This window comes from Pseudopodoces humilis, chromosome 10, assembly GCF_049639895.1.
Source record: "Pseudopodoces humilis isolate 2021_Gansu_Grassland_sample_001 chromosome 10, ASM4963989v1, whole genome shotgun sequence".
In the NCBI taxonomy this organism is placed as follows: domain Eukaryota; kingdom Metazoa; phylum Chordata; class Aves; order Passeriformes; family Paridae; genus Pseudopodoces; species Pseudopodoces humilis.
The window spans coordinates 20,280,825-20,305,268 of NC_142209.1; the positions used below are offsets into that span (position 1 = coordinate 20,280,825).

Below are 24,444 nucleotides of genomic sequence, written 5' to 3' on the forward strand. Positions count from 1 at the left end.
TAACTGTTGCATTCAATGTAAGAAATAATTGCTTAGAACATATAATTTGCAGAGACATTACAGTACTGTAGCTGAGACTAAAAATTGGGTCATAAAGGAGGAGCATCAAAGGAAGGGGTTTGTCTTCTGTGATCTGCAGTCTTTCACTTCAGCTTCACAAGGAGAATGACCAGGCTGTGGTGTGAGAATCACACCTGTGCTACGGTTTTCTAGAACTACTTTTGTTGAGGGCTTATCTTCTGGCCAGTGTCGGTTGTGTGTTGTTTTTCTATTGCTGTAATACGAAGTACATTATTGTTTTGTAAAAACACTAGTTAAAGAAAACAAGGAAAAAATAGGAGTGGCTATAAAGAAACAGATGTAGGAAAATTACAGGCAAATTACCAGTAATGAATCCCTTAAATATCTGAGTGGCAATTAATTGTATTTCTGGCCTGTTTTGGGTTTTTTTTTAATCAGTAAGTTTGTTTACACATTTTGTCTTCTGGCCTTGAATATGCTAACAGTGCAGTAATTTAATCCTATTTATTTGGTGTATATATACAGTATTAAAAACCCCCAGCTATAAAGACTATTGTATTCCTTTAGTTATATAACTGTTTCTCTTCTGAATGCAGAACCCAATGAGAAGTTTCATAATTTCTCTTCATATACAAAATAAACCAGATCTCTTTTCAGAAATAACAATACAAGGACATTTTAGGTTTTTTAGCAGGTAAATATTCAGAAAATTTGATGTGCTTCTAATACCTTTGTGTGTTAGTATTTTAAAAGAGAGCGCTGTCAGAATGGCACAATATACAGGGCATACACCATAATGAGTGTGCCTCCAAAACATTAATTAAAATGACCGTTTTTAATAGAAGAGTTCAAACAAAACAGAGATTAATATGTTGAGCTTTTTAAAGAGTAAAAAACATACTTGAGTAAGTTATGTGCTAAAAATGGTAGTTTTTATGGCCACTGGTATTAATTTAGATTCATCTGATGAGTAGCAAAGCATCCTACTGCTTGACAAATGCATACAGCCCACTTTATCAAGTCTTGTGCTTTCTTATTCATGAATGAGACCACAGTTCTTGTTTGGCATGATCTGAGAAGAGACTGAATTCCCCAGGAATTCTGCATTGAGGGCTGAGCACAACTTGGCCTTTACACCAGTATTAATTTACGTGTCTGAAATTAAAGTATTATCTTGTCTCCCTCTGAAGTTCCTTAATGTGACTGAAAAAGAGCTATTCAGGTGGGAAAGGATATGAAAGTGCATTTTCTTATTAATTAGGTGTTTCCTTCTTGCTCAGAGTATATACTTAAAAGACTGCTACGTAAGCAGCTTTAACAGCAAATTAATCCTGCAGCCATGAAGCTCACAATCACTTTGTAGTGTTACAAAAAAATTGTACCTGTTCTTTTATTGGATATTTTTCTTAAGTCTATTAATTTTTCGAAAGAAAAAAATTACATTAAGAAAGTTTATCTGAAATAACAGCTGCATGTGAAACATGACAAAGCCTAGCAGAAAGATTTTTTCAGTTAAGACTTCACTGCAACTTGTTACGCTGTTTTTCATATGGAAAATACTCGGGGCATTGAAAAAGGTAATCAAGCTTTCCCAATGGCTCAGTTGTTAGTAGAAAAATATATTCCCACTTTTCTTGTGAAGGTGTAAGATTCTTTGTGAATACTGTCATTTTTTCTGTATGCTGTCATCTTGTACTCTGCCTACGTATACTTTGGAAAAAAAAAAAAGTGTTGGTTCATGGTAACTTGTTATTCAGATTAATCATGTTGTCTTGCAATTTCTATATATGACATGAAGAGGAATAGCTAAAGCCTAGAAAACAGACAGAGGAATTATGATTATGATGTCACCTGTAGGACAATACCAGAACTGTTCTGGTAGAACAATACCTGTAGAACTACCAGAACTTCTTCAATATTAGCATGCTTTTGTATTTCCCTAGTATTGCTCAGTGCAGTACACATTGCTTTAAAGCTCATTTGGTCATTCAAGAAAAATAAAAAAAATTGCAGGTGAAGAAATTAAGAACATTGTATTAATCAGGGAGGTTATTCTTGGAAACAGAACTCTCTGAGTATCCCTTTGTGCTTTTTGATACAAATAGTAAGCAAGAATGTGGAACCAGAGTACTAACACAGAAATTAAATGCAGTTCTCTATTGCTTTTCTGCAGACAAGGCCAGATTAAAAGGTCTATGCAATCCCTTTGAGCAGTATTTTCTTCCATTATGTTGATTCATCGGCTTGTGAGAGGGGATATTCTGGTAAATAACTTTCTGGCAGCACTGCTGACTTAGGTGGTTACTTTTCCCCATTCAATTATTGTCTGCAGAAATGCTTCACAGAGAGTCTTTCAAGGGGAGAAAAAGACTCGTCTCAGTGAGTGGGGTAATGACCAGTTGCCCAAGCAGCACTTCTGGGTGTTCAACTGCAGTCAGCCCTCGATCAGGCAAAGGTTTCAGCTCTCCTGCCTGAATCTCCCCCAGACGGAGAAGGCCAAGGAGCCTGGGCTTGTGTCTCAAATGTACCACTCTGACCTAGAGCACAACATCACCAGCAGATGAAGTAAGGATGACAGAGCAAGCTGGGACTGCTGCTGTGAGTGAGCAGGGCCAGGAATAAGCAATATGAGCAGTGCATGGACCAGCTTTGCTATCAGAAATACTGGTAGAGCAAAAGTGTCATGTAGACAGACTGAGATGCCTCTGTTTTAAATCTTACAACTTTATCATATACCAAAATATCATGAGCATTTATATAAAATGCCAGCAGTAAGATTTACAAGACAGTCCCACCATTTATTTTAAAATGTTTCAATTTCAAGACCTTGTTATCATAATGAGTATCATCCCTGTATCAGGGAGAAGTGCCTGCAGGGGAAACCTAGCTGCAAAAGGGAGCCCCAGAAGTCTGAATTGAAACCAAAATAGCCTCAGTCAATCTATCCCTAAATTCAAGCAAAAATATTCTGGAGGACTTCATGGGTTTGGCAATTATATCAATGCTACTTGGATTATATAGACAAGTAAAAATAAGCCTTAACTTCAGAATATGGCATTTGAAGGCTTTTCAATAGCATCTCATCTGTTGTTCACAATTTATTTTAATCTAAGTGAACCCATACAGAAATTGTTCTATTATTTAACAACAACAAGCCCTCAACACTTTGTATTTCTTTTTTCCTGAGAAATTATTTTTATTAGAAAACAATGTGTTGTATGTTTTGGCAGAGTGATGCAATAGCCTGGGACATCATTGAGTTTTCATCCTTCTTAAAAATAATGTGAAGTTTATTTCATGGGAAGTCAGGGAAATCAGCCTTCCACAGCATCTACAGTTAGCTTGGACTGTCTGGGGGTTTAATTATCAGTACTGCTCATTCTGTGCTTCTCTATGATTCCAGAAGGAGCTGCAATACAGGTATTGTAGCATAATTTAGGTTGGAAGGGATCTCATCTGGTTAAACTTTATACTCAAAACAGGCCTAAATTAATGATAAATTGAATTTGGTTATGCCATTCCAGGTCTGACATACCTGGGACAAATAAAGACTTTGAACTTTGTGATATATTTACTTACTGAACTTTGGTGTGTGTGCAAGAAGCTCCTGTCTGCAGCTGATAATGTCTACTTGTAGGTGTAAATGGTGAGAATATCTTCGGTGTCAGCTGAAAAGCTGGTCTTTCTCACATTGAGCTTTAGCAATTACCAGCTTTGGATCATCAGCAAGAATATAACAAAGATTCTGTACAGGCAAGTGGTTACATTAGCTAAGCTTTAAACACCTCATTTACAAGTCAGCAGGGAGTTTGTCTCTGATCCAAAGTGCAGAAAGATTCCTGAAACCTCCTTTCCTGAAACATTTGCTTACAGCCTCAACCGAATCCAAATGTTTTCTGAAGCTCCTGCAGAGGCCAGGGAAGGGTAATGCTCCCAGAAAGTTACTTTCTGGATGCAATATGGAATATTGCAGTAGTTAAGAATTAGAAGATCATTCATCACTCATTGTGGTTAAAATTGATGACATAGGGTTTTTTATTTGGGTTTTTTTTGTCTTTTAATGACTGGCAATAATTACTTTAGTTTTGAGTATTTATTAGAGTATCATCCAATTTTATCTTTGTGCCTCCTTATACTTTTTTTTTCCTCTTGAATTTTACTAGCCAAATTTATCTTTGTTTTGCCTCTTATTATCCTGCTGTTATCTCCTGTATTTTTTACTTGCTGGTACTCTTTCTCTGCTGTACAATATGAATAGAACATTGACATTGTTGCTTAATTAATCCAACTTGACTGTTATTCCAATTAATTCCTACATTAGGTTTAATGTAAACTCTTGCTAATTAGATTACTTCTTTTTCTTTCTCTTTTTTGAAAATTTTCAAGAGTAATTAGTGTGGGAGGGAACTGCTTGTTTCTTTCCCTTTGTCATGAACAGTATATCTGTTGTTACCTGTTGTCAAGTATGGCAGGTGGTGCATTTATTTTGATTTGTTTGTGAACTTCTTCAAATGTACATCTTTAAAATTCTACCTTTAAAACACCTCTATAAGTATCTTATTATTTCCTCATGAAATAATACACACCTATGTACTGAGTATGACAGCTGAGCCCAACACGGTTTTTGCCATTCCAGTATCCTACAGCAGCCTGCTCTAACCCAGCTTTTCTGCTCTCTCTAGTCGAAGTATCATGGGTTGAACATCTCTAGCAGTGCTCACTGCAACAGAGTCCTTAACCACTGACATCTGGGGCTTTTTTTCCTTCTCCCCATCCCCAACAATTTTGTTCCGCCCCTGTGAGATTTCTTCGTATTTTTCTTTCGCTCTTGTACCATTCACAGTGATCAGATTTCAGCTCTTGACTGACGTGTGGGGTAACTTCCTGCCTGCGCAAATGTGTGCATTTGGGTAGTGTGTATAGTGCTGAAGCTGGAGTGCCTGTGGATCAGCAGGTGATCCATGCAGATTTACCTGCCTGAAGAGGACACAAGGCAAAAGAGCTTGTGGCCACTCCAGCTTAGCTGCTGCAAGAAATCTGTCTCTGGCAAATGCCATTTACTTTCACTGCCAAAGTGGAATAAGGTCAAGATTTTGCCAACAAATGAGTAACCATGGGGGTCTCATGTTGTTCAAAAAACCCCAACAAACCCACAGAAAAAACTCACACTCTTCTTACAAGACTTTAAGAAACCTTTTCAGGGGTACAAGAATCAGGGGGTGGAGATGGAGGTATTTTGGGGAAAAGCATAAATCATTCTAGATAATTTTTTGAAAATTAACCCATGTTTCGACTTAGTAAAACTTTTCATGATAACATTTTTAACAAAGAAAACTGAGTTTTGATTAAGCCACAATTTATCTCTGCTCCCAGGAAGCATTTATTAGAAAATCTGAGCAGGAATAACTAGGAAAAAGGTTTGGCTTCAATTTTAAGCTGCAAGATGGCTACTAGATTTCCTATAAAAATTAATGAAAATTTAAAATCACTCTTTATAAAATAAAAAGATTCTCAGAGGCAGATGAAAAATATGCTTTGCAATGGACAATTTCAGAGGCCAAATTCCTTGAGTGTGTTCTCCTTTTTTTTCCTTACAAATCTACTTGTACAAACCCAAATGTTTTGGTTTGTTTTTTTTTAGTAGGTTATGCAAGACAGAGAGAATTGAAATTTTGCACTGTAGTGAACAACAGGAAGGTGTACTTCAGTAAGCATAGATTACAGTTTGCTTAAAGACTGAAAATCAGGTGTTATACACCCTTTCGTTAAGAAAAGTGAACTCTTTAGTAACCTCATTTTACTTTTTCAAACACATAACAGTTGAGTTGCAATAAATTGAGTCAACTTGTATTTGGCATAAGAGAGTGTGAGATAATACTGCAACATGAGAACACTGTTTTATAGAATCTTTTAGGTTGCTAGGAATGTCTTAGAATCATTTAGTCAAACAACTGTGGTACACCACGATCAGCTACAGCAGGTTGATCTGAACTCTGTCAGGTTGGATTTTGAACATCTCTAAGGATGGAGACTCTACAGTTTCTGGGCAACTTGTTCCAGTGTTTGACTACTCTCATAGTAAAAAAGTGGTTTTCATGTTCAGGTGAAATGTAATGCATTTTAAGTTGTCTCCATTTTCTCTTGTCCTGTCACTGGGCACTACTGAGAAGATGCAGGTTCCCTCATCTTCATTCCCTCCCATCCGGTAATTATTTATACTTAATGTTAAAATCATCTGGAGCCTTCTCTTCTCCAGGCTGAATAGTCTCAGGTCTCTGACCCTCCCCTCAAATGAAGGATGCTTCTATTCTTCAAACATCTTTGTGGTCCTGCACCACACTCCAGTAAATCATTAACTTTCTTTTACTGGGAGCCCAGACTGGACACAATATTCCAGGTGCTGAATAGGGTGTGAGGATCATCTCCCTCAACCTGCAGATATTGATATGTGTTTTGATGCTTCCTGAATTCTGAATGAAACTTCCATTCACTTTTTAATTGATTTAGTTTTATGTAAAATCCCCCATGTTCTGATATCTATCCTTAGATCCTTGGAAATGTGTGTTCCTGCTCTGGATTGTAAAGCAGTTCTAAAAACTGCTCAATACAAAAGCAATTATTCTTTCCAAGTAATTAGTATCAAGCTTTAAGATCAATCTTCTGGTTATAATTTGTTTTAAAAGACTGCTCTAAGTTTATGCTAATTATATTACTCACATTCATATGAAAAAGGGCATTAACATGGTGCTTTTACTCTGTGGATTTCCGAAAGCTATATAAAGTCAACCCTGAACCTGCAAAGCCTCAGTGCTAAGGAGCATGCCAGGTGAGCAGCCTGTTGGCTTTTAGCACAATGCTGAACACGTGCAGAACCAAAACCTTTATTTAAGAGAAGTTGCCTCACAAATAAGGAAGGGAAGAGACCTGATATTTTTTCAGCCAGATCTAAAACTTCTGAGTTATAATGCAATTCAGTAAAATTGTAATTAATGCTGCTGAGCAGCTTTGGTGTGGGAAGTCACACAACTCAACTGTAACTGCAAAAGAACTATGTTTACTTTGAACATATTCACAATCAAACGAGCTGCCTGCTCTGAGCTTTACACAACTATTGATGGTATGGTTAGACACAAGTTAACTACATGTTATTAAATCCTAACTCCCTTTCAAAAGATTAAACTGATGTTGTAGAAGAAATATTCTCAGCCAGTCTATTTCACTAAATAAATAAATCACATAATCAAAGCTAAATAACATGGGAATATTCAAATGTAGCAGTTAAATTAGGAATCCTACTTACCGACAACAAAAATGATGTTTGATTTCCTTAGATCTTCTGAAAAGTCTAAAATGAAAATAAAAATTCTTTAGTGGCAAGAGCTACTAATTTTAATGTCAGCTACTTACCACACCAAATTGTATAACACTCATGCAAGGGGGTCTGATTTTGCTAGTTTTACTTTCTGCTATTAAAAAAAAATATATATATACTTTCTCCATTCCAAAAGGAGCTATTATCAGCAAGCCTATTAATCTCTCAGTTTCATAGTTGTCATTGCAGATATGATAAAGACATTTTACCTGAAAATAGACCTTGCAATACACATCAGTTCTTTAAAAAAAGAGGAAAAAAAGAAAGAAGCAGATTCATCTTGATGTAATAATGTGATGCAATGCTTCCTCAGCCACTGCGGTTTCTACTGAGTATATTGTTACATCGTAATTGCTATAGAATCTTGTTCATCTCCCATTTAAATCTTATGCTCTCTGAAATGTAGTTCTAAATTCCTCTGAGCCTCAAATTCAGCCAAATAATAACAATCTTAGCTGAAATCCAGGCAATGCATACACTCACCAAAACTATGGTATGTATTACAGCTTTGCCTTTAACTGAAAGTGTATCTTTTGAAATAGCAATTCCTTCTGAATCCATCAGTCATTGCACTGACTATACCAGTACAGAAGGTGATCTTTCACCATGTGAGCCTGCTGAAATTTTATTATATCTTTGAATTAATCACTTACAAGACACAAATGTGATTGTGTTAATCATATACAGGACACCTCATACAATTTTGGGGTTTATTTTGTGGTGTGTAGGTCTCTTATTACAAGACATCGTTAGTCATGAAAAGTTTTGCTTTATCCTTTCATTCCTCTTAGACTCTTAGAACCTCATACTTTCCAAGGAGACTTTCATAACTGCCAATTTCTGAAAACATCTCTATGATGTTCAATGCTGATTAACAGTATTATTTTCTAATAAATTTGGATCCATTGGCCAAAAGAGTGTAGAAACATCTTTAACAAACTTTAATTTTCATTCAGAGAGAATTCACATGATAAAAATCCCTTGAGGCATAAAGTTCACAATATAAATAACCTGAATTCACTTTACTTTCTAAGTAACTATTTAAATAACGGGAAATCAAAGGTTTCAAAATTAAATGGCAATTGACACTGAAAAAAAAACTCACCTCCTGTGCTCTCATAACCAGAAAAACTTGACTGATCCTCCTCCTGTTAATTAAGCAATTGACAAATTGAAATGAATAGTCTGCAAAGTTTGCATTTCTTCTTATATCTGCTTATCTGTATATTTTAATATATTATCTCTCTAAGCTCTCAGTTTGAATCTATGTGGAGATGTGGTTTACAGTGCCACAGAAATGCTGTTAATGCAGTTTCGGTTGCTAGAACATGAGCACAGAGAACACAAGACATCTTGAGATGATTCACTATCCCATAAAATGAGTGGAGTTCCTCAGGGTTGGGAGTAGGGGCTGGTGTTGTTTAACCTCTTTGTTGGTGACATGGACAGTGGGACCAAGTGCACCCTCAGCAAGTTTGCCTATGACACCAAGCTGTGCTCGAGGGTAGGGCTGCCAATCCAGAGGGAGCTGGGCATGCTTGAGAGATGGGGCTGTGTGATCCTGACAAAGTTCAGGGCCAAGTACGAGGTACTGCTCCTGTGTCAGGGCAGTCCCAAGCACAGTTACAGCCTGGATGGAGAATGGATCCAGTGCAGTCCTGGGGAAAAGGACTTGGGGTTATTTGTGGATCATGATCCATCAGGGTGAATTTGCAGCCCAGAGAGCCAGCTGTGGCCGGGGCTGCACCAAAGGCAGTGTGGGTAGCAGGCTGAGGGAGCGGATTCTACCTCTCTGCCCTGCCCTCGTGAGACCCCGCCTGGAGCGCTGCACCCACCTCTGGGGCCCCAGCATAAGGACAGGGACCTGCTGGAGTGAGTGCAGACGAGTTTACAAAAATGCTCAGAGGGCTGGAACACCTCTTTTGGCAATACGGGCTGAGAGCTGAGGTTGTTCAGCGCAGAGACGTTACAGTAGCCTCCCAGACCGGAAAGGGGCCTGCAAGAGAGCTGGAGAGGGACTGTTTCCAAGGACATAGAGTGATAAGGGGGAATGGCTTTAAACTGAAAGACAGTAGGTTTAGATTAGATCTTGGTAAGAAATTCTTCACTATGTGAATAGAGAGGCACTGGAGTGTTTCCGAGAGAAGTTACAGATGACCCATCCCTGGAAGTGTTGAAGGCCAGGTTGGATGGGGCTTTGAAAAACCTGGTCTAGTGGAACATATCCCTGCCTACTGGGAGTTTGGAGCAAAATGATCTTTAAGGTCCCTTCCAACCCAGGCCATTCTCTGCTATAATACTGGTTTTGTGAGGAATAATTCTTCAGTGTCCAAATGCCCAGTTTCCACATGGTATATAAGCAACCAATGTGTTGAATTTCTTCCAAAGTAACTATGGTATGATCAGCTGTTAATAGTGAGAAAGCAATATTGGAGAAAACTTCTAAAATGAACTATAATATAAAAATGGTATTAGTCTTTGATCTCAAATAACTTAAATATGTTTACCTTCTGAATGCAACATAAGCTATAGGTTGTTATAAAGGCTGTTGAGCTACAAGGAGGGACTACACCAGGGAAATGGGGGATGTGGCATGTTCTTTCTCCTGAGATTTAGCCACTTAAAATTATTTTGTCACTTACTGTATATTACAGTCAATGAAAAATTACAAATACTGTTAGCAACAAATACAAATACTGTTAGCAACACTGTCAGAATGGGAATTCTTTATTCTGATAAGTGACAATTACATATATGCTGGACATAGTCTAGGTTATGAGGTGTCAGTATACTCACACCAACAATGCTTTAGCCTGGTCTGTAAAATATCAATAACAGCATTGACAGTAACGCATCCTCATGTGACAGTATTACGTCATCAGCATGAAACATGTTACACGAGTCATCTCAGTAACATATGGCTATCAAACCATAGCTTCTGACAGCACAGCTCTCAGAAATAGCCACCTTTAAATGTGTAGAGCTGCAGGAATAGATGAAGTGACATGAACTGCAAGGTGACTGGAATGGGTAAACTGCTGCCCACTGTAATTTGCAGGGTTCATGCACTACCCTCGCAGGTTTCTCCTTGTGTTCCAATCATCACTGAAACTGAAGTACTCTTCATTAGGCTGAAGTACCATTACATTGGTTACACAAATTATTTTCATTTTTTGATTCACAGTAATTCTCAGCCTATTACACTGCAGCAGAAGAATTGCCATCTTAAAAAAAAGAAAGCTGTCATTTTCAAATGAGAGATTAATCTCTTTCCTACATTTTAAGTGATAGTATTAACCCTACATCCTTTATTTTTGGATGTAGTAATACAGTAAAATAATTGACCCTGCAAAGGATATATTGCATACAAAAGGCTTCATTTTAGATTCTACTTCTTATAATGGCTTTGAAAGCTCATAGATCAAAATCATTTTAGGCACTACATTTAGAGTAAAATTCCTTTAAAATTCAGGATCAGAATTCCAGGTTTACAGTCAAATTAAAGAATTGGAAGCAGCATTACTTCTCTCAAGTTTTGCTTTTGTTTTCCCCTATGATTGCAGACTGAAACTGCCTCCAACCAGTTTTTGTGCTGGTCTGGGTGAGGAGCTAGTTGTGCTGTTTTGTTTGAGGTTCCTTGCAAAGCATGACAGTCTGACACCCTGTTTAATGCACTCCCCTCGTGTTTGCAGTTGACAATACCCATTTCTGACTGAGTCTTTCGAGCAACTAGGTCTCTAAACTGTGGATGGCTTGACCTGTATCAGGCTGAAAACACTGCTCTGCCTGTTACCAGAGTGCTTTGGAAAACAACTGTGGGATTTAGCAAGTGATCACATAAAGCAAAGTCCCTCCAGTTAGACAGCAAATGGTATTTGTCACCACATTGCCACAGCAATACAGTGATTTAGCAGCAGTCTCTGTATTCTCACTATAGTTGTTTCCATGTACTTGAAAGCAAAGTGAGGAAGATTACATCTTATAATGAGCTCCGAAGAAAGATGGGTAGTCAAATGCCTTTACAGTGAAGTTGCATCTCCAAATATTATCCAAATATCCATTAGTAGAGCATAGCTGTCTGTGTAACTACTTAAACAATATCAACAGTACATTAAAATAATTGCTAAATAGAGAAATTTGCTACCTATAAAGAATCGCTTATTTGACATTTGTCTTTAGAGCTGGAAAACCCAGGCTTTTGACTGCCATTTTACTTGTCATTTATGTTGTAATTAGTAAATACCTGACTGGTAGTAGATACTTCATTGGTTAATGAGTTTTCAGTTACTGTCATTGCTAGGTTGTAAGGTAAGTCCACAAAACCATTGGGTTGGAAGATCATCTAGTTCCAACTCACCTAATTTCTGTAATAGCAAACTATGACAGAAAGTCTCAGCAAATAATAATGGAATGATACATAATTATTCAGAAGTTTCAATTTTGCTGCTAATAGATCAGTACTCTTAAGGCATATCAATAAAATAGATTTAATTTTCTTAGCTAACGAAGGGGCATTTTCTTCATTAGGACTTAGTGTCAGCTGTTGTGAATGTCAGTTACTTGATGAAATGAGAAAGCTTTCCTGTTACCCATTAATAACTTCTGCTCCAGTCCCGGTGTGTTTTAGTTGGGGTTTTGTGTTTTTGTTTTATATCAAAAATATTTCTCCCTTATCACCTCATTGTTTTTTGAATGCTTCTAGAAAATAGTAGTGAAAAGTGCCTGATATATTTTATTCAGATTTCTAACAGATATAATAGGAGTTTCTCCTCCATATTTACCAAAGATGATAAATTATCACAGATAAAGGAGAAAAGAGGCAGTAGAATGAGACTGAATTTAAAATACAGTATGACTGCTGCTTAAAAATCATGCTCAATTTTCAAGTTTGAATTTGAGAATGTAAATACTCCAAGGAATGTTTCAGACACAAATTATTTAAACAAATAAAAATTACATGTTTCTTTGCTGGTTTTATGAAAGGGCAGTGCTCCCTGGGAATGGATTTTATGAGCCATACTATTAAATTTGATTTATACTTCAAATCAATTTTTGAGCCTGAGTTGCTTTCTGTAAGCTGAGTGTTAAAGTATGCCTCTGGAAAGCAGAGGTGGCTGTGCTCTGACCTTCTCTTCCCCAGAACTAATAAATAAGGTAAGACACACCAGGAATGCCTTCACACTTCAAGGCTTTTTTTTTCCATTGAAAGACAAATTTTCTTCTTCATACTGCTCAGCAGAGTGGAGTTATTTGTGTAAAAAAGGACTAATAGAAGTTAAGATGAGGACAGAGTGCTAATGTTTTTGAGGTGATTTTTGTTTGTTCAGAATGCATACAACTGCAAAAACATCAGCGTTCATAATAGCAGCAAAATTCTGACAGATGAGATCACTGTGATTCCCGTTTAATTCTGGGTTTCTGGCAAAGACAAAACTGCCATTATCTCTTGTGAGGACAGACTGAGGTAGCTGGACATGTTCAGTCTTGAGACGAGACCTAATCAATATCTGTCAGTATCTGAAGGGAGGTGTCAGAGGATGGACCAGGCTCTGCTCAGTGGTGCCGAGCAATGGGACAAGAGGCAACAGGCAGAAACTGATGTGCAGAAGTTGCACCTGAACAGGAGGCAGAACCTGACTGTGCAGGTGACCAAGCACTGGCACAGATTGCCCAGTGAGGTGTCGGAGTCTCCCTCACTGAAGATTTTCAAGAACCATCAGATGTGATCCTGTACTGTGGGCTGTGGGATGACCGTGCTTGAGCAGGGAGGTTGGACCAGATGACCCACTGCAGTCCCTCTTCCCACCTTCCCCATTGTGTGATTTTGTGATTATTCTTATAAAACAAAACTTATTATCACTTCTAAAAAGAATAATAAAAATAATTATACCTATTAGTTAGAGATTAACCCATGTTTAACACTTGCAAGCCAAGACCAAATTATCTAGCTTTTAAATTTGGTTGGGGCATTTTTTCAGATTTTGCATTTGTGTTCTTCAAGAGCATAAAGAAGAATATCTGTAGGTAGTTTAGGAAAAAGCCACAATCTGTGTGCTATAGTTTGGGGGGGTTGGTTTTTGTTAACTTCTGTATGTTTTTATAATGACAAAAATACATATGACTACCAAGCATGAAAATGAAAGCAAAATCTATTTAGTTCCTTATTGATTTCCAGACACTGGGAAAAATTTCAAAGAAATTATCTCTTAAGGGAACAAGATATGGAACTGGAACACCTCTCCCAGGAGACTAGCAGCAGTTTGCATCATTACAGCCCTGTAAGAGTGTTCTGGTAAACCAAATACCTCATTTGCAATTTTAATATTAATTTGATTTAAAAGGCTGAACTGGAGGGGTCAGCATTATATGTAACTTGAAGAAGAACTGGAACTTGATTTTTAAATATATTTGTGTTTTAAAGACATTAGAGACATTCAATAACTATATTATCTATACATAATTTCTATCTATCACTGACTTGAAAATAATTCTATCACATATAGTATTCAGTTAGTTTTCAGTTAGTTCTGTATTTATAGAAAGATTCCAGTACCTACAAAATTCTTTCTGGAAGTCATCACTATTTTTTCTTTAGTACTCTTTTTTTCTGTAAATCACCACCACTCTTTAAGTGATTCTTCTCTATGTGGAGTATTTATGCTGGTTTTTTTTTAATTTGTTTTTTTTTTATATCAAGCCACTGCAGCAGAGAAGTGTAGCAGGAGACCTCCCTGTGTACTTGAACTGTTAACTTGGTGCTGCTCAGCTCCTATTTTAGACAGCTGATAACAGTCCTAATGAATGGATCCCTGCTGTCATCAGACACCTCAGCACCATATTCAGCACCTCTCTGCCCTGAGAGCTGCCTTCTGAGAGCTGAAATTCAGTGGTTTGGGTTTTTTTTTAATGTATGTGCATTTTGTGGGTTTTTGGGGTTTCTTAAACTTCAGATAAGAAAGGCTTTTCTGCAGGCCTGTCTCAACTAGGTTTTCAAAAAGAAAAAGATCTTGGCACAGAGGAGGACAGGAATAGAGTGTTGCAAAAAAACCCCAAACCCAGCGTGTGACCTCAGATCCTATGATTTGCTGCTATTCAGATAAAAATTGACAGTTGTACTTGCATTTTGCCTCTCAAGGACCTTCTCTGCTTAACATTTGACAAGCATATTCAAGGTTTACTAAAACATCTATTTATCTATTATTAAGTAGTTTTATAACTTCCAACTTCTGCAGTATTTATAAAGGACTTCTGTGTTAAGAAGGAATTGAGCTATCTGAAGAAACAGTCCACTGATTCGAGGTGTACTGCTGTGAAGGAGTTCTAAAACTAGGCCACTTTTCACTCTTTATGACTGGTATTTAAGCTCAAAATGACTAACATTGACTGCACAATCCTGGGATACATAAGGAGTAAAAAAAACCAAATAGGAAACATATGGCTTTCTGAAAATACATAGGGGATTTTTTTTCTATTTTTCAGTGTACCCAGAGAAGCCAATGTTCTGCTTCAATACAATACAAATAAGTGATTTTAAGAGCAGTTTTGTATCCCATAGAGTAAAACAGCATATTTGTAATCACTTCAGTTTTATATGTGTATCTAAAAATATATAGGATGTACTTTGACCGTGATTAAGAAATATAAAAGAAATAACTAGGCACTTCTTTCTGCAGTGTTTTAAATATAGGAATTATTACTACAAATGTTTTCAAGAAAGAGTTTTGGTAGCTGTCTTTAGGGGTGCTGGGCTATGTGAACAGAACTAACCAATCCACAGCCCTGAGTAAGCCCTCTAAATCTAGGAGGCAGAGTTAAAATACACCTTTACATTACTTCATCAACTTTTGGTAGAATAGGAAAAGTTTGCTGTGGATTCTATTTGCATCAGCTGTGTGGGATACCTGATATTCCCCAAGAATTACGCAAGTTCTCTGGACTGTAAAGGTAGAACTCATAAATTTAGCTATGAAGTTATATTTTGTTCATGAAGGGATAAGGCCTCAGTTTGCCAGTGGAGGGGCAAGCTAGTGTGAGGAAAGAAGGTACAGTATCCTATTGTTACTGCCTACAGAAATGATGGTGAGATACTTTGAATTGTAATGCTTTTACTACAGACACTTCCACCAGCCATAGAGAAAGACTTCATAACTTACTGCAAAATTATTCAGTGAGGCATAAATGCAGCACCTCTTGGAGAATAATGTTGTCACTGCGGTTTAAATCTCCAGTAACTCACTTGAGCTCACTATCATTTTAACTGAATCCTTATGCCCTGTACTGCCCACCAGAGCCACAGGCAGTAACTTCGGGTTGAAAATTAGGAAACAATTGGAATGCAAAGACTTCAACTAACCGTGGCAGTTTAGTCTCCCCTAATATATGTATCACCAGAAAGTAAGTTCAGATAACATCTGTGAAAGATGGTATTTCACAGAAAAAAGTGCAGGTTGACTCTTGGGTTATTTTTTTCCCATTTTGCCATGGTTTGCATGGGGGAAAATAAAGCAGGAGACTTTCTCACACATGCCTTTATTACAGTGTACAATGGTGATTTTGAAAGAGGAAAAAAAACTCTTTACATTTACAAAATTATTTCTAAGCACCAAAATACACATGGTTTGAGCTTATTCAGGAAACATTTTGTAAGGCAAACTGTAGTACTTTGTTTCTAGAACTGTTTGGTTTTTTTAAAGCATTTAATAGGATAGTTTCCATGGCAACGTGAACTGAACAGATTGTTCACTGACTTCAGTACATTTCTATTAAACATCTTTTCTCTGTAGTTAGTCCTGCCTTTCCAGGTCTTTCATGTCTTTGGTTGCTTATTCATTTTGCCTTTTTACAGATATCCCTAAACTAGATTGGACTCCACCTTTAACAAAAACAAGTGTTGAGAGAACAGTTTCAAAACCGATCTCTGAGTATCCTCTCATTTTCCTTTCTATCCCATATTCCTGTTTTAATCAGTTTCCCTGTATAAGCAGAATCTGTATTTCAAATTGATACCACCGTCTGTCAGCAAAAGAGAAATGGACGCTGCAGAAATGTTCAGCATTAAAAGCCCAAATGGCTTCTGGATACTCTTGGTCATTTTACTAAGGCCTGTAATATTTAATGCTGCACAGCATATATGACTAAAACTGCTGTTACTGTTACTGTAGGTCTTTGATACATTTGGAGGGGAGCAAAAAAACCAAAAAACAATCTCTTCTTTGCATATACTATTGCATTTATCTTACTGCATCAGTAAATGCAGTATGACACTGCAAGGGCATGAAAATCTCTCAATTATGAAGTGGTAACTCCCTCAAAGGCACAAAAATGTGTTTCCGTGTTTTATAGATATGAGGGTGATGAGGCACTGGAACAGGTTGTCCAGAGAAATTGTGGATGTCTTATCTCTGGAAGCATTCAGGGTCAGGTTGATCAGTCTCTGAGCAACCTGGTCTAGTGGAAGGTGTTCCTGCCCATGGCAGGGAAGTTGGAACTAAATGATCTTTAATGTCCCAAACCATTCTATGAAATCTGTGACCTCTTGTTCCAAATATTAGAAGAGGCTAAATATGTTTTTGAGGATTTTACTTGAATTGACCTGATTTTCACATTTCCAAAATTCTTAAGTTCTGTAAGCACTTGTACAGGAGTGTATCCATTCTACAGTTGCCTGACAGTGTGCTTTAACTTTAATTACTCTAAATATTCCTCAGGCTAGCTAAGGTTGTCTTGAAAGGCTTGTTTTCATGAGAAAATAATTGGATGTTCTTTTCTTCTGGAACTCTTTGATGGGATTCACTGATGCCAATTCTTCAGTGCTCCCTTTTGGCCTGAATGCACTTGAAATAAGCCAAATGGTAGGTTTCTAATTGAGAATCCAATTGTTTAAAATAAAAACTTTCTGATGTCTAGAAACAAGTGGGCATTATATTGACAGTCTCTCTGGCAAAGTTGAGTAATTGAATGGCAAGTATTAATGAACACAGTGAGCATTAAAAACCTTTATCATATTCAAGAGCATTCCAGCAGCAAAGAACAATCTTTATTAAGCCAGACAATAGTCATGACAGCAAGTTCTGCAAACTGAGAATACTCTAAAGCTGTGCTACTTCAAAATGCCTGGCCCAAAATATATTTCTGAAGTCTTAATATGGGTTAAAATATCTGAAACTAATCACATTACTTTGCTTTTATGTTATCCAATCAAGTTATGAGTAGTGTATCATTATTCCAGAAAAGGCTGTAGAGATAGCTAAGACACGAAACCTTGTCTGGTTCTTCCACAAGGCATTCTCATTGAGAGGTACTACCTGCTACATTCATTTATTTATTTCTTTTTTTCAGAAGAATGTATTTCTACATAATTCTAAAAACTTATATTATTCCTTTTATAATACATGATCTCACAGATCTGAGACAAAAGCAGAAAACTCGTTATTTATGATTTGGAGAAAAGACTGGGTTTGGGTTTTGTTTTTTAAAAGTGTATTTCCCTCTTGCCTTTCAGTGCTGTAGGGATTTAGTGATTATGAGTGTTCTAATTCTTGAAGTATTCATGCATAGCCAGTAGAAAACAATCAGCTTGCTTTTAATTTAGTTACATGAATTGAATTGAATGATCATTTATAAAATGTAAAATTCAAAGCTCAAGCTTTCTCTGAGTTGTTTCTAATTCAATTTCCCCTGCATACTCTTTCAGAAAAGCCAGATCCCAATTTGCTCTAGTTTTGCTTTGCACTGTTTCAACAAGAGGTATCAGGTGTTTCTAGAAGCCCTTGGCACTCCTACTTGAGTGAAGCACTACCTCAGTAGCTGGAACCACACCACTTGATCTCCTCGCTCCTGCCTACCAGTAAGAGACATTATTCTGGAAGAAGTACATCTGAAGAATTCAGATGCTTTTTTGGCTGAGTTTACACTGGAGACTTTCCTGGCTCATTTCAAGAATGAGAAAATGCAAAAGTATCTGTGTAAGTCCATTTCAGCTGCGCCAAGACACCCATTGCCAGCTGTGGCTTTGTTTTCCATGACCCCCAACTCCTCTTGTTCAGTGACTGCCAAGTTGTTCCCCTAAAATTCAGCCATTTTTAGCAGCTCAGCTGTGTAAGGTTGCTTGGAAACCAGTCTTCTTATCCCCCAAGTTCTCATGACAGATTTCCTATGCAATAACATCACCGCATGACACATTTGTATCCAGACACACATTCTTTTTCCACTTGAGACTCTCTGAGTAAAGGTTGTTGATGCTTCACACAATTCGTAAACAGCATGTGGTAAATCACTGGAGTATTAAATCACTGCCACAGTCAAAATGAGCTCAAGTTTTGAATGTGAGCAGTTCCTCACTCCTGAATTTACTTACTGATCTTTCCTTCCTGAGAGTAATTTCTCATTTTGTTTTTCAGACCAGGCAGCTAGGTGGTATTATGGCTTCATGGTAATCTCCACTCCCTTTTTTGCTTCTGTATATAATATAATACTTGCTTCCATAATTTCAAATTGGTTGCAATCGCTTTCTCCTTTGTATTTTCTTTATATTTGTACAGGGGATGTCATAAAAACTGTGTATACATTTATTTATTAGTAATATAAATACTTCTATTATTTTAAATGTTGCAAAAAGTATCAAGTTACCAACTTGCAGCTGAAGTGAGTAGGTGTCAGGCATTTCATATTTATATAGCTGTCTTTGACTGATGGGGTTCTAGCACTGTATTAGTTACATTTCTCCTTTGTTAACGGTATTGCACTCTTGCCAGAATGGTGATGTGTTAGTTTAGCAAAATAATGAGAAAAGCTAACTGCCACATCTGGCAGAAGGAATATTTGCCATCGACATAGACAATAAGGTCCCATCATAGTCTTCTTGTTCAACTTCATGTGAGAACCACATGCATTCAAAATTGCAGTGCTTTTATGGACAGTGTAGTGTATCATCAGTGAACTATATAGTTTGAAATTATTAGGATATCAGTATAATTTTCATGTTTCTGTTAATTTTATTTTGTAACTATAAAACTTGTGGTTATTATGTAAACATTATGAACAAAGAGTATAATTTCTTTAGTGTATGTACTCTTCCATAATAACCTATCTTAAATGTTAGTAAACTGTAAAATTTAACATCAAAATAGCCAAACATAACATAAATATAGATTCTGCTTTATAGGCCTAAACCCCTAAATAGTAAAGTACAGGACAGACAAAGATAATGGGAAATTTAGAAGTTTCCTGGGCAGAGAATGTTTTAAGAAGGGTTTATGAGAGAATGGGGTTTAAAAGGAGATGTGGAGACAGAAGCAAGCTGCCTCCTTGAAAAACAGACGAGCTAAAATAACTGAGCCAAGAAGAACAGTAAAGGATCTAAAAATTAAAATGAATGAATGGAGCTAGAACATATAACATGTTGCAGGTGAGGATAAATTGTTGCATTGAATACTGTGAAAGAAAACCAATGGATGATCCAATCATAATGAAAATTCAGTTTTGTTGGCCTTCATTTTGTCACTTTAAAATGTCACAAGAAAAGATATCTTTTGCAAGTAATGAGAAAAGAGGTGAGAACATTTGCAACTGCATTTTGTTGAATGACAACAGAAACACAAATTAACATTCTGTGCCAAGATGCTTAGAAATCTAGAGAGATGTTTGTGGTATTCATGAAGAAAATACAAGCAGAGTCATGCAAAAGTGGAAGACAGGAAGCAAAACATACAAAACCACCACCCTTAAGTATGGTGGTGTGATAGACAGATGGCTTTTTGGTTTTGGTATTTTTTTTTAAATTCTAAGTCATTGTTTTAATGCTTATCCACAGCACAATAACAAGCACACAACCCCTTTTCCTTAGTGCAGCATCCGAGCCACAGGAACGTTCCATGTTTTAGTTTGTGCCCATTGTCTCTTGTCCAGTCACTGGGCACTAGAAAATCCCTGGATCCATTTTCTCTGCATTCTTCCTTCAGATTTTTGTACATTTTGATGAGATGCCCCTGAGCCTTCTCTTTTCCAGAGTGAACACTCAGGTCTTTCAGTCTTTCCTAGTAAGAGAGAGGGCCCAGTCCCTTAATTATCTTAGTGGTCCTTTGCTGGACTCTCTTAAGTATCTCCATACGATGTATTACTAAATCTAGAACTGAACATTATTCCAGATGTGATCTTACCAGTGTAGATATGAAAATTATAGGGGAAAGATATATACAACCTTTTTTCCCCCTGCTCTCTCTGACATTCTTCCTATACACAAGGAAAACTCTTATCAAAATTCAGTTTTTAGATGTGGATTGAACAGGATCAGTAGAAAGGCTGGTTTCAACATAATGTAAAACTTTGTTGTTTTTTATTCTTAAAAACATTTTTTCATAGGGAGAATGTTTGATTTGGCTGTAGTTATATTTCATGCTTTTTATAATTTCATACTGCTCTTTTGAAAAGTTTTACTCCTTCTTAAATATACAGCAGACTTACAGTGCATTTTAGCAGTTCTATTTGTCACATTTGCCAACATTTTTAAATTTATGGAGGAAACTCAGCAGTGCACAGTAATGGAAGATAAAGGCTCTTAATCCTACAATAATATTCATTCTTTTTTCCCAACCAGAAAGCAACATCTGTGTATCATTAATTTACTTACGTTGCACTTAAGAATTCATTTGCCCCATCCTTAAAGTTCCCTAACATTTTTTAGATAAATTTTATAGCCCAGTATGTACGTAAATTAGAAAAAAATCTAAAGAGAAACCATATATACAGAATATTACCTGGTCTTCAAAGTCAAATTCTGTATAAACAGCATCTCCCGAATCCATAATCAGACTGCAGTCAAGTTCATTTGACCCTAAAATAGGAAAGAAAATTAGAATTCAGAAATGGATTGAAAAATTTCAGTTTATGTGATGGAACACTATAATATTTCCAATTTTCTGTATCTGTACAAAAACTGTCATCCAAGGAACTATTCAGGTTTGCTAGAGTGCCCAGGTGAATGGTATTTCATTAGCAAAGCCTTCAAAGCCTCCATAAAAGCTACAGAAAATCCTAATAAGGAAGGGCTGTGCTAAACAGTGAATTGTTTTAGCTCCATTGCATATTTATTGGGCAGGGTGTTCTGCGTGCCATGACTTGCAAATGTAAAATTGGCACACTCAAGGGAAAATACAAATCAGTTTAAGAAAGAGAAAGGAAATACTAATTTCTAATTAGCAGATAAGGATCCTTGAGTGGTGTTGATAGGGGACCAAACCAGCACGCTTCCAGCAGCAATCATCTCCATTTCCATCCTACTCTACCCCTTCCCAGGGAGATTGTGTGGCTCTGCACCTTCTCCTTGTCATCTTCCTGTGGCAGGACCAGGAAGAATGCAGTCTCTTGTACTTGGAATGACAAAATCCAATTGCTGAGAAGCCATGACCTGGCTGAGCTTTACAGTTTAGCTTCAGCTGAACTGCTGAAGGTGCAGAACAACAGAAACTGAGCTTGGTATTTCAAGAAGTTGTGTAGGGGGCGTCACTGATAAACCCCATGGGACGATAAACCACAAATAATGTTTCTATATAAACATACAAGGCCATCGTATTCTGGCACTGTCACCCCATTCAGATTATCTCAGTCCTGGGCAATAAAGAAGGAAATGGTCTCCTGGGTCCTCCTGATGATGCAGCCCTAAATCAAATTCTGCACATATTCTAAACACATTAAAATGTCAATAGGTATGAGACTATAGAAGTAATTTTCACAGCATTAGTAAAATGAGAATAATAAAAATATTATAGTGATTCACAGAAATCTAAAAATTATAACCAGCTGGCCACAGATGAGTCCAACCACTCAGTTCATGCGGGGAGCAACAGGTAACACCAGGGGAAGTGTAAGCTGTGTTTCATTTTGTCTCCTCATGTCCCCAGTGAAACAAGGTCACTAATGAAGAAAACAACCCCCTCCTTCCTGGGTTACAGGTGTCTCTACCTGGTATGATGTTCCTGCAAGCGCTGAGGGTACGTAGTTTTAAGGCTATTGCTGGCCTGATTTGTTTTCTAACCATTAGAGTTGTTTGTATGGGTGGCTTGATGTAACAAGCACTATCAATAACAGATTTTGCAGTTCAGTTTGTGCCAGATGCATTTATATATTATCTGGGTTTGTGTGCTTTTGAAGTTTACATAATAATATTCTGTGTAGGTGGTGAAGTAAATATCCTTGACAGAGAGAATAGAGAAGAGCTGGATGTCATGATGACCAAAAACTGTAACTTTATGGTACAAATGATGATTCCAGGGTGCCTTAGTTTGCAATCCTTATCACAATTACTGCCAAATTAATCTTCAGTTTAAGTTTCTGAACTACATAAGACACAGCAGGGAAAGACCTGCATCTACCATCTGATGGTGATTTTATTTTGGTTCCTCACTCCCCTGGCCCCACCCCCAGTGCCCCAATGTGTAGTTTTTCAGATTGCTATTAAAAAAATTACAGAAAAGAATTACATTCCTGGTACCCCAGTGTCACATGTACACATGCAGCATGTTCTCTGGGTGTGCACTTTATGGTCTTTTGAAAATACCTTCCTCTAAAAGATATAGGAGATAGGAAATAGATTTCCAGCTTCTGAGAGAATCTTAATTTTTTATCTTACACAGCTGACATCTCACTCTTAACACCGAGTCATTGTTGATAATATAATTTAACTAAGTCTCAGTTGTCACTGGCACTGGCCTATTCTGACACATCAATCACTTCTAAAGGCACTTGTTGGCACTTTATTAAAGGCACTTGATTAACTGTCACTTAACTACCAAGAGTAGTACATATTCTTAGCTAGAAACATTAGTATGAAATATGGTGCTGCAAACTTAAATGTAAAGGTCAGGCTGAAAATGAATACTCATGCATAATGTATCTTAAGTGATAAAAGCTATAATGGTTATACAATTTTAATATGGGCAAGTATCTTAAAGCCTTTTTTCCTTAAACTAGAATACTGGTGTCCATGGTAAAGTATAGCTTCTTCCTAGGGTATATTCAAGAAAAATTGAAAATCAGTCTTTTTTTTTCATGGTTTAATGAAAACTAACAAACCCCATAACCATCTATCACTGGACAATGCTCAGACTTCTTTACCCCTCTCAAATTGCCTAAAGACAAACCTATCAGAAATGATTTGAAGCAAATAGCTACTCCCAAGACAAGATAAAGTAATTAAGGGACATATCAGAGTACTTGTGATATCCCTGGTGCAGCATGAGTATGGTGCTGCTATGCTCCAGCTCAGTCTGTTGTTGGAGGGAGCATATTTTGCTAAGGCTGGACTAAATCTTCCTAAAGCAGGTCTTGCAGGGGAGAGTAACAAGCTCACTAACTGTCACTTGTAGGCACGGCAGCAGAGGCACACCAGGGAGCCCCTTGGCAAGGTACTGGCAGTTTGGAATAGTGCTGTAGGCAGATCTCCAGACAAGGCTAAAGCCAAAAGGAGAGTCTTGGAAAGTGCTAATTCAACGCTCAGCTTAGGTTTTCTGATTGCAAGTTTAAATCGGCAACATTTTACATAAAACATGTGGCAATGTTTATCTGTCAAAGGTGAAATGCACAATGTTGTCTTAAGGAAAAGAGGAGGACTGGTTAAAGTGTTTGGAAGCAAATATGCCCTGCTACTTTCAATAGTATTGAATATGAAAATGGGCATCTTATGTCTGGCAACAAAACAGTTGATCATAAATAGTTTTATTGCCTTTTCTGAGCAAGTCACATTATTTTTCTTTTGCTAAGTTGCTACCCTGAGAACTAGGCTATAAAAACAATTCATACTTGTCTATTAGGAGGAAAGGCTTTCAGTCTGATTTGTCTCAATTCTTTCAAAAGGGTGTCCCATTCCACCAAATGATCTCTTGGCTCAAATAAGCTCTTGGTTAACTTAGAGCCTTCCTGTGCTTATATGAACCTTTAGTAAGTGATATGAGTAACTTTATCAATTGCTAAAGGGGAAACTCAAGTTAAAAATATAATTTAAGAAAGCCTATGGAAGTTCTACTGCCATGGAGAAATAACATGCAAGCACCTGATCT

The 24,444-nt window shown here is 37.2% G+C and overlaps 1 protein-coding gene across 1 annotated transcript in view; it reads right to left on the bottom strand.

Moving 5' to 3' along the window:
* Positions 1-24,444, bottom strand: part of AK5 (adenylate kinase 5) — an 83,552-nt gene that overhangs the window by 15,593 nt on the left and 43,515 nt on the right. The window contains exons 8-10 of the mRNA XM_014250778.2: positions 21,148-21,224; positions 8,499-8,541; positions 7,322-7,366 (exon numbers count right to left, since the gene is read on the bottom strand). Coding sequence (XP_014106253.2) covers positions 7,322-7,366; positions 8,499-8,541; positions 21,148-21,224 — 165 coding nt within the window. The remainder of the gene's footprint in view (positions 1-7,321; positions 7,367-8,498; positions 8,542-21,147; positions 21,225-24,444) is intronic.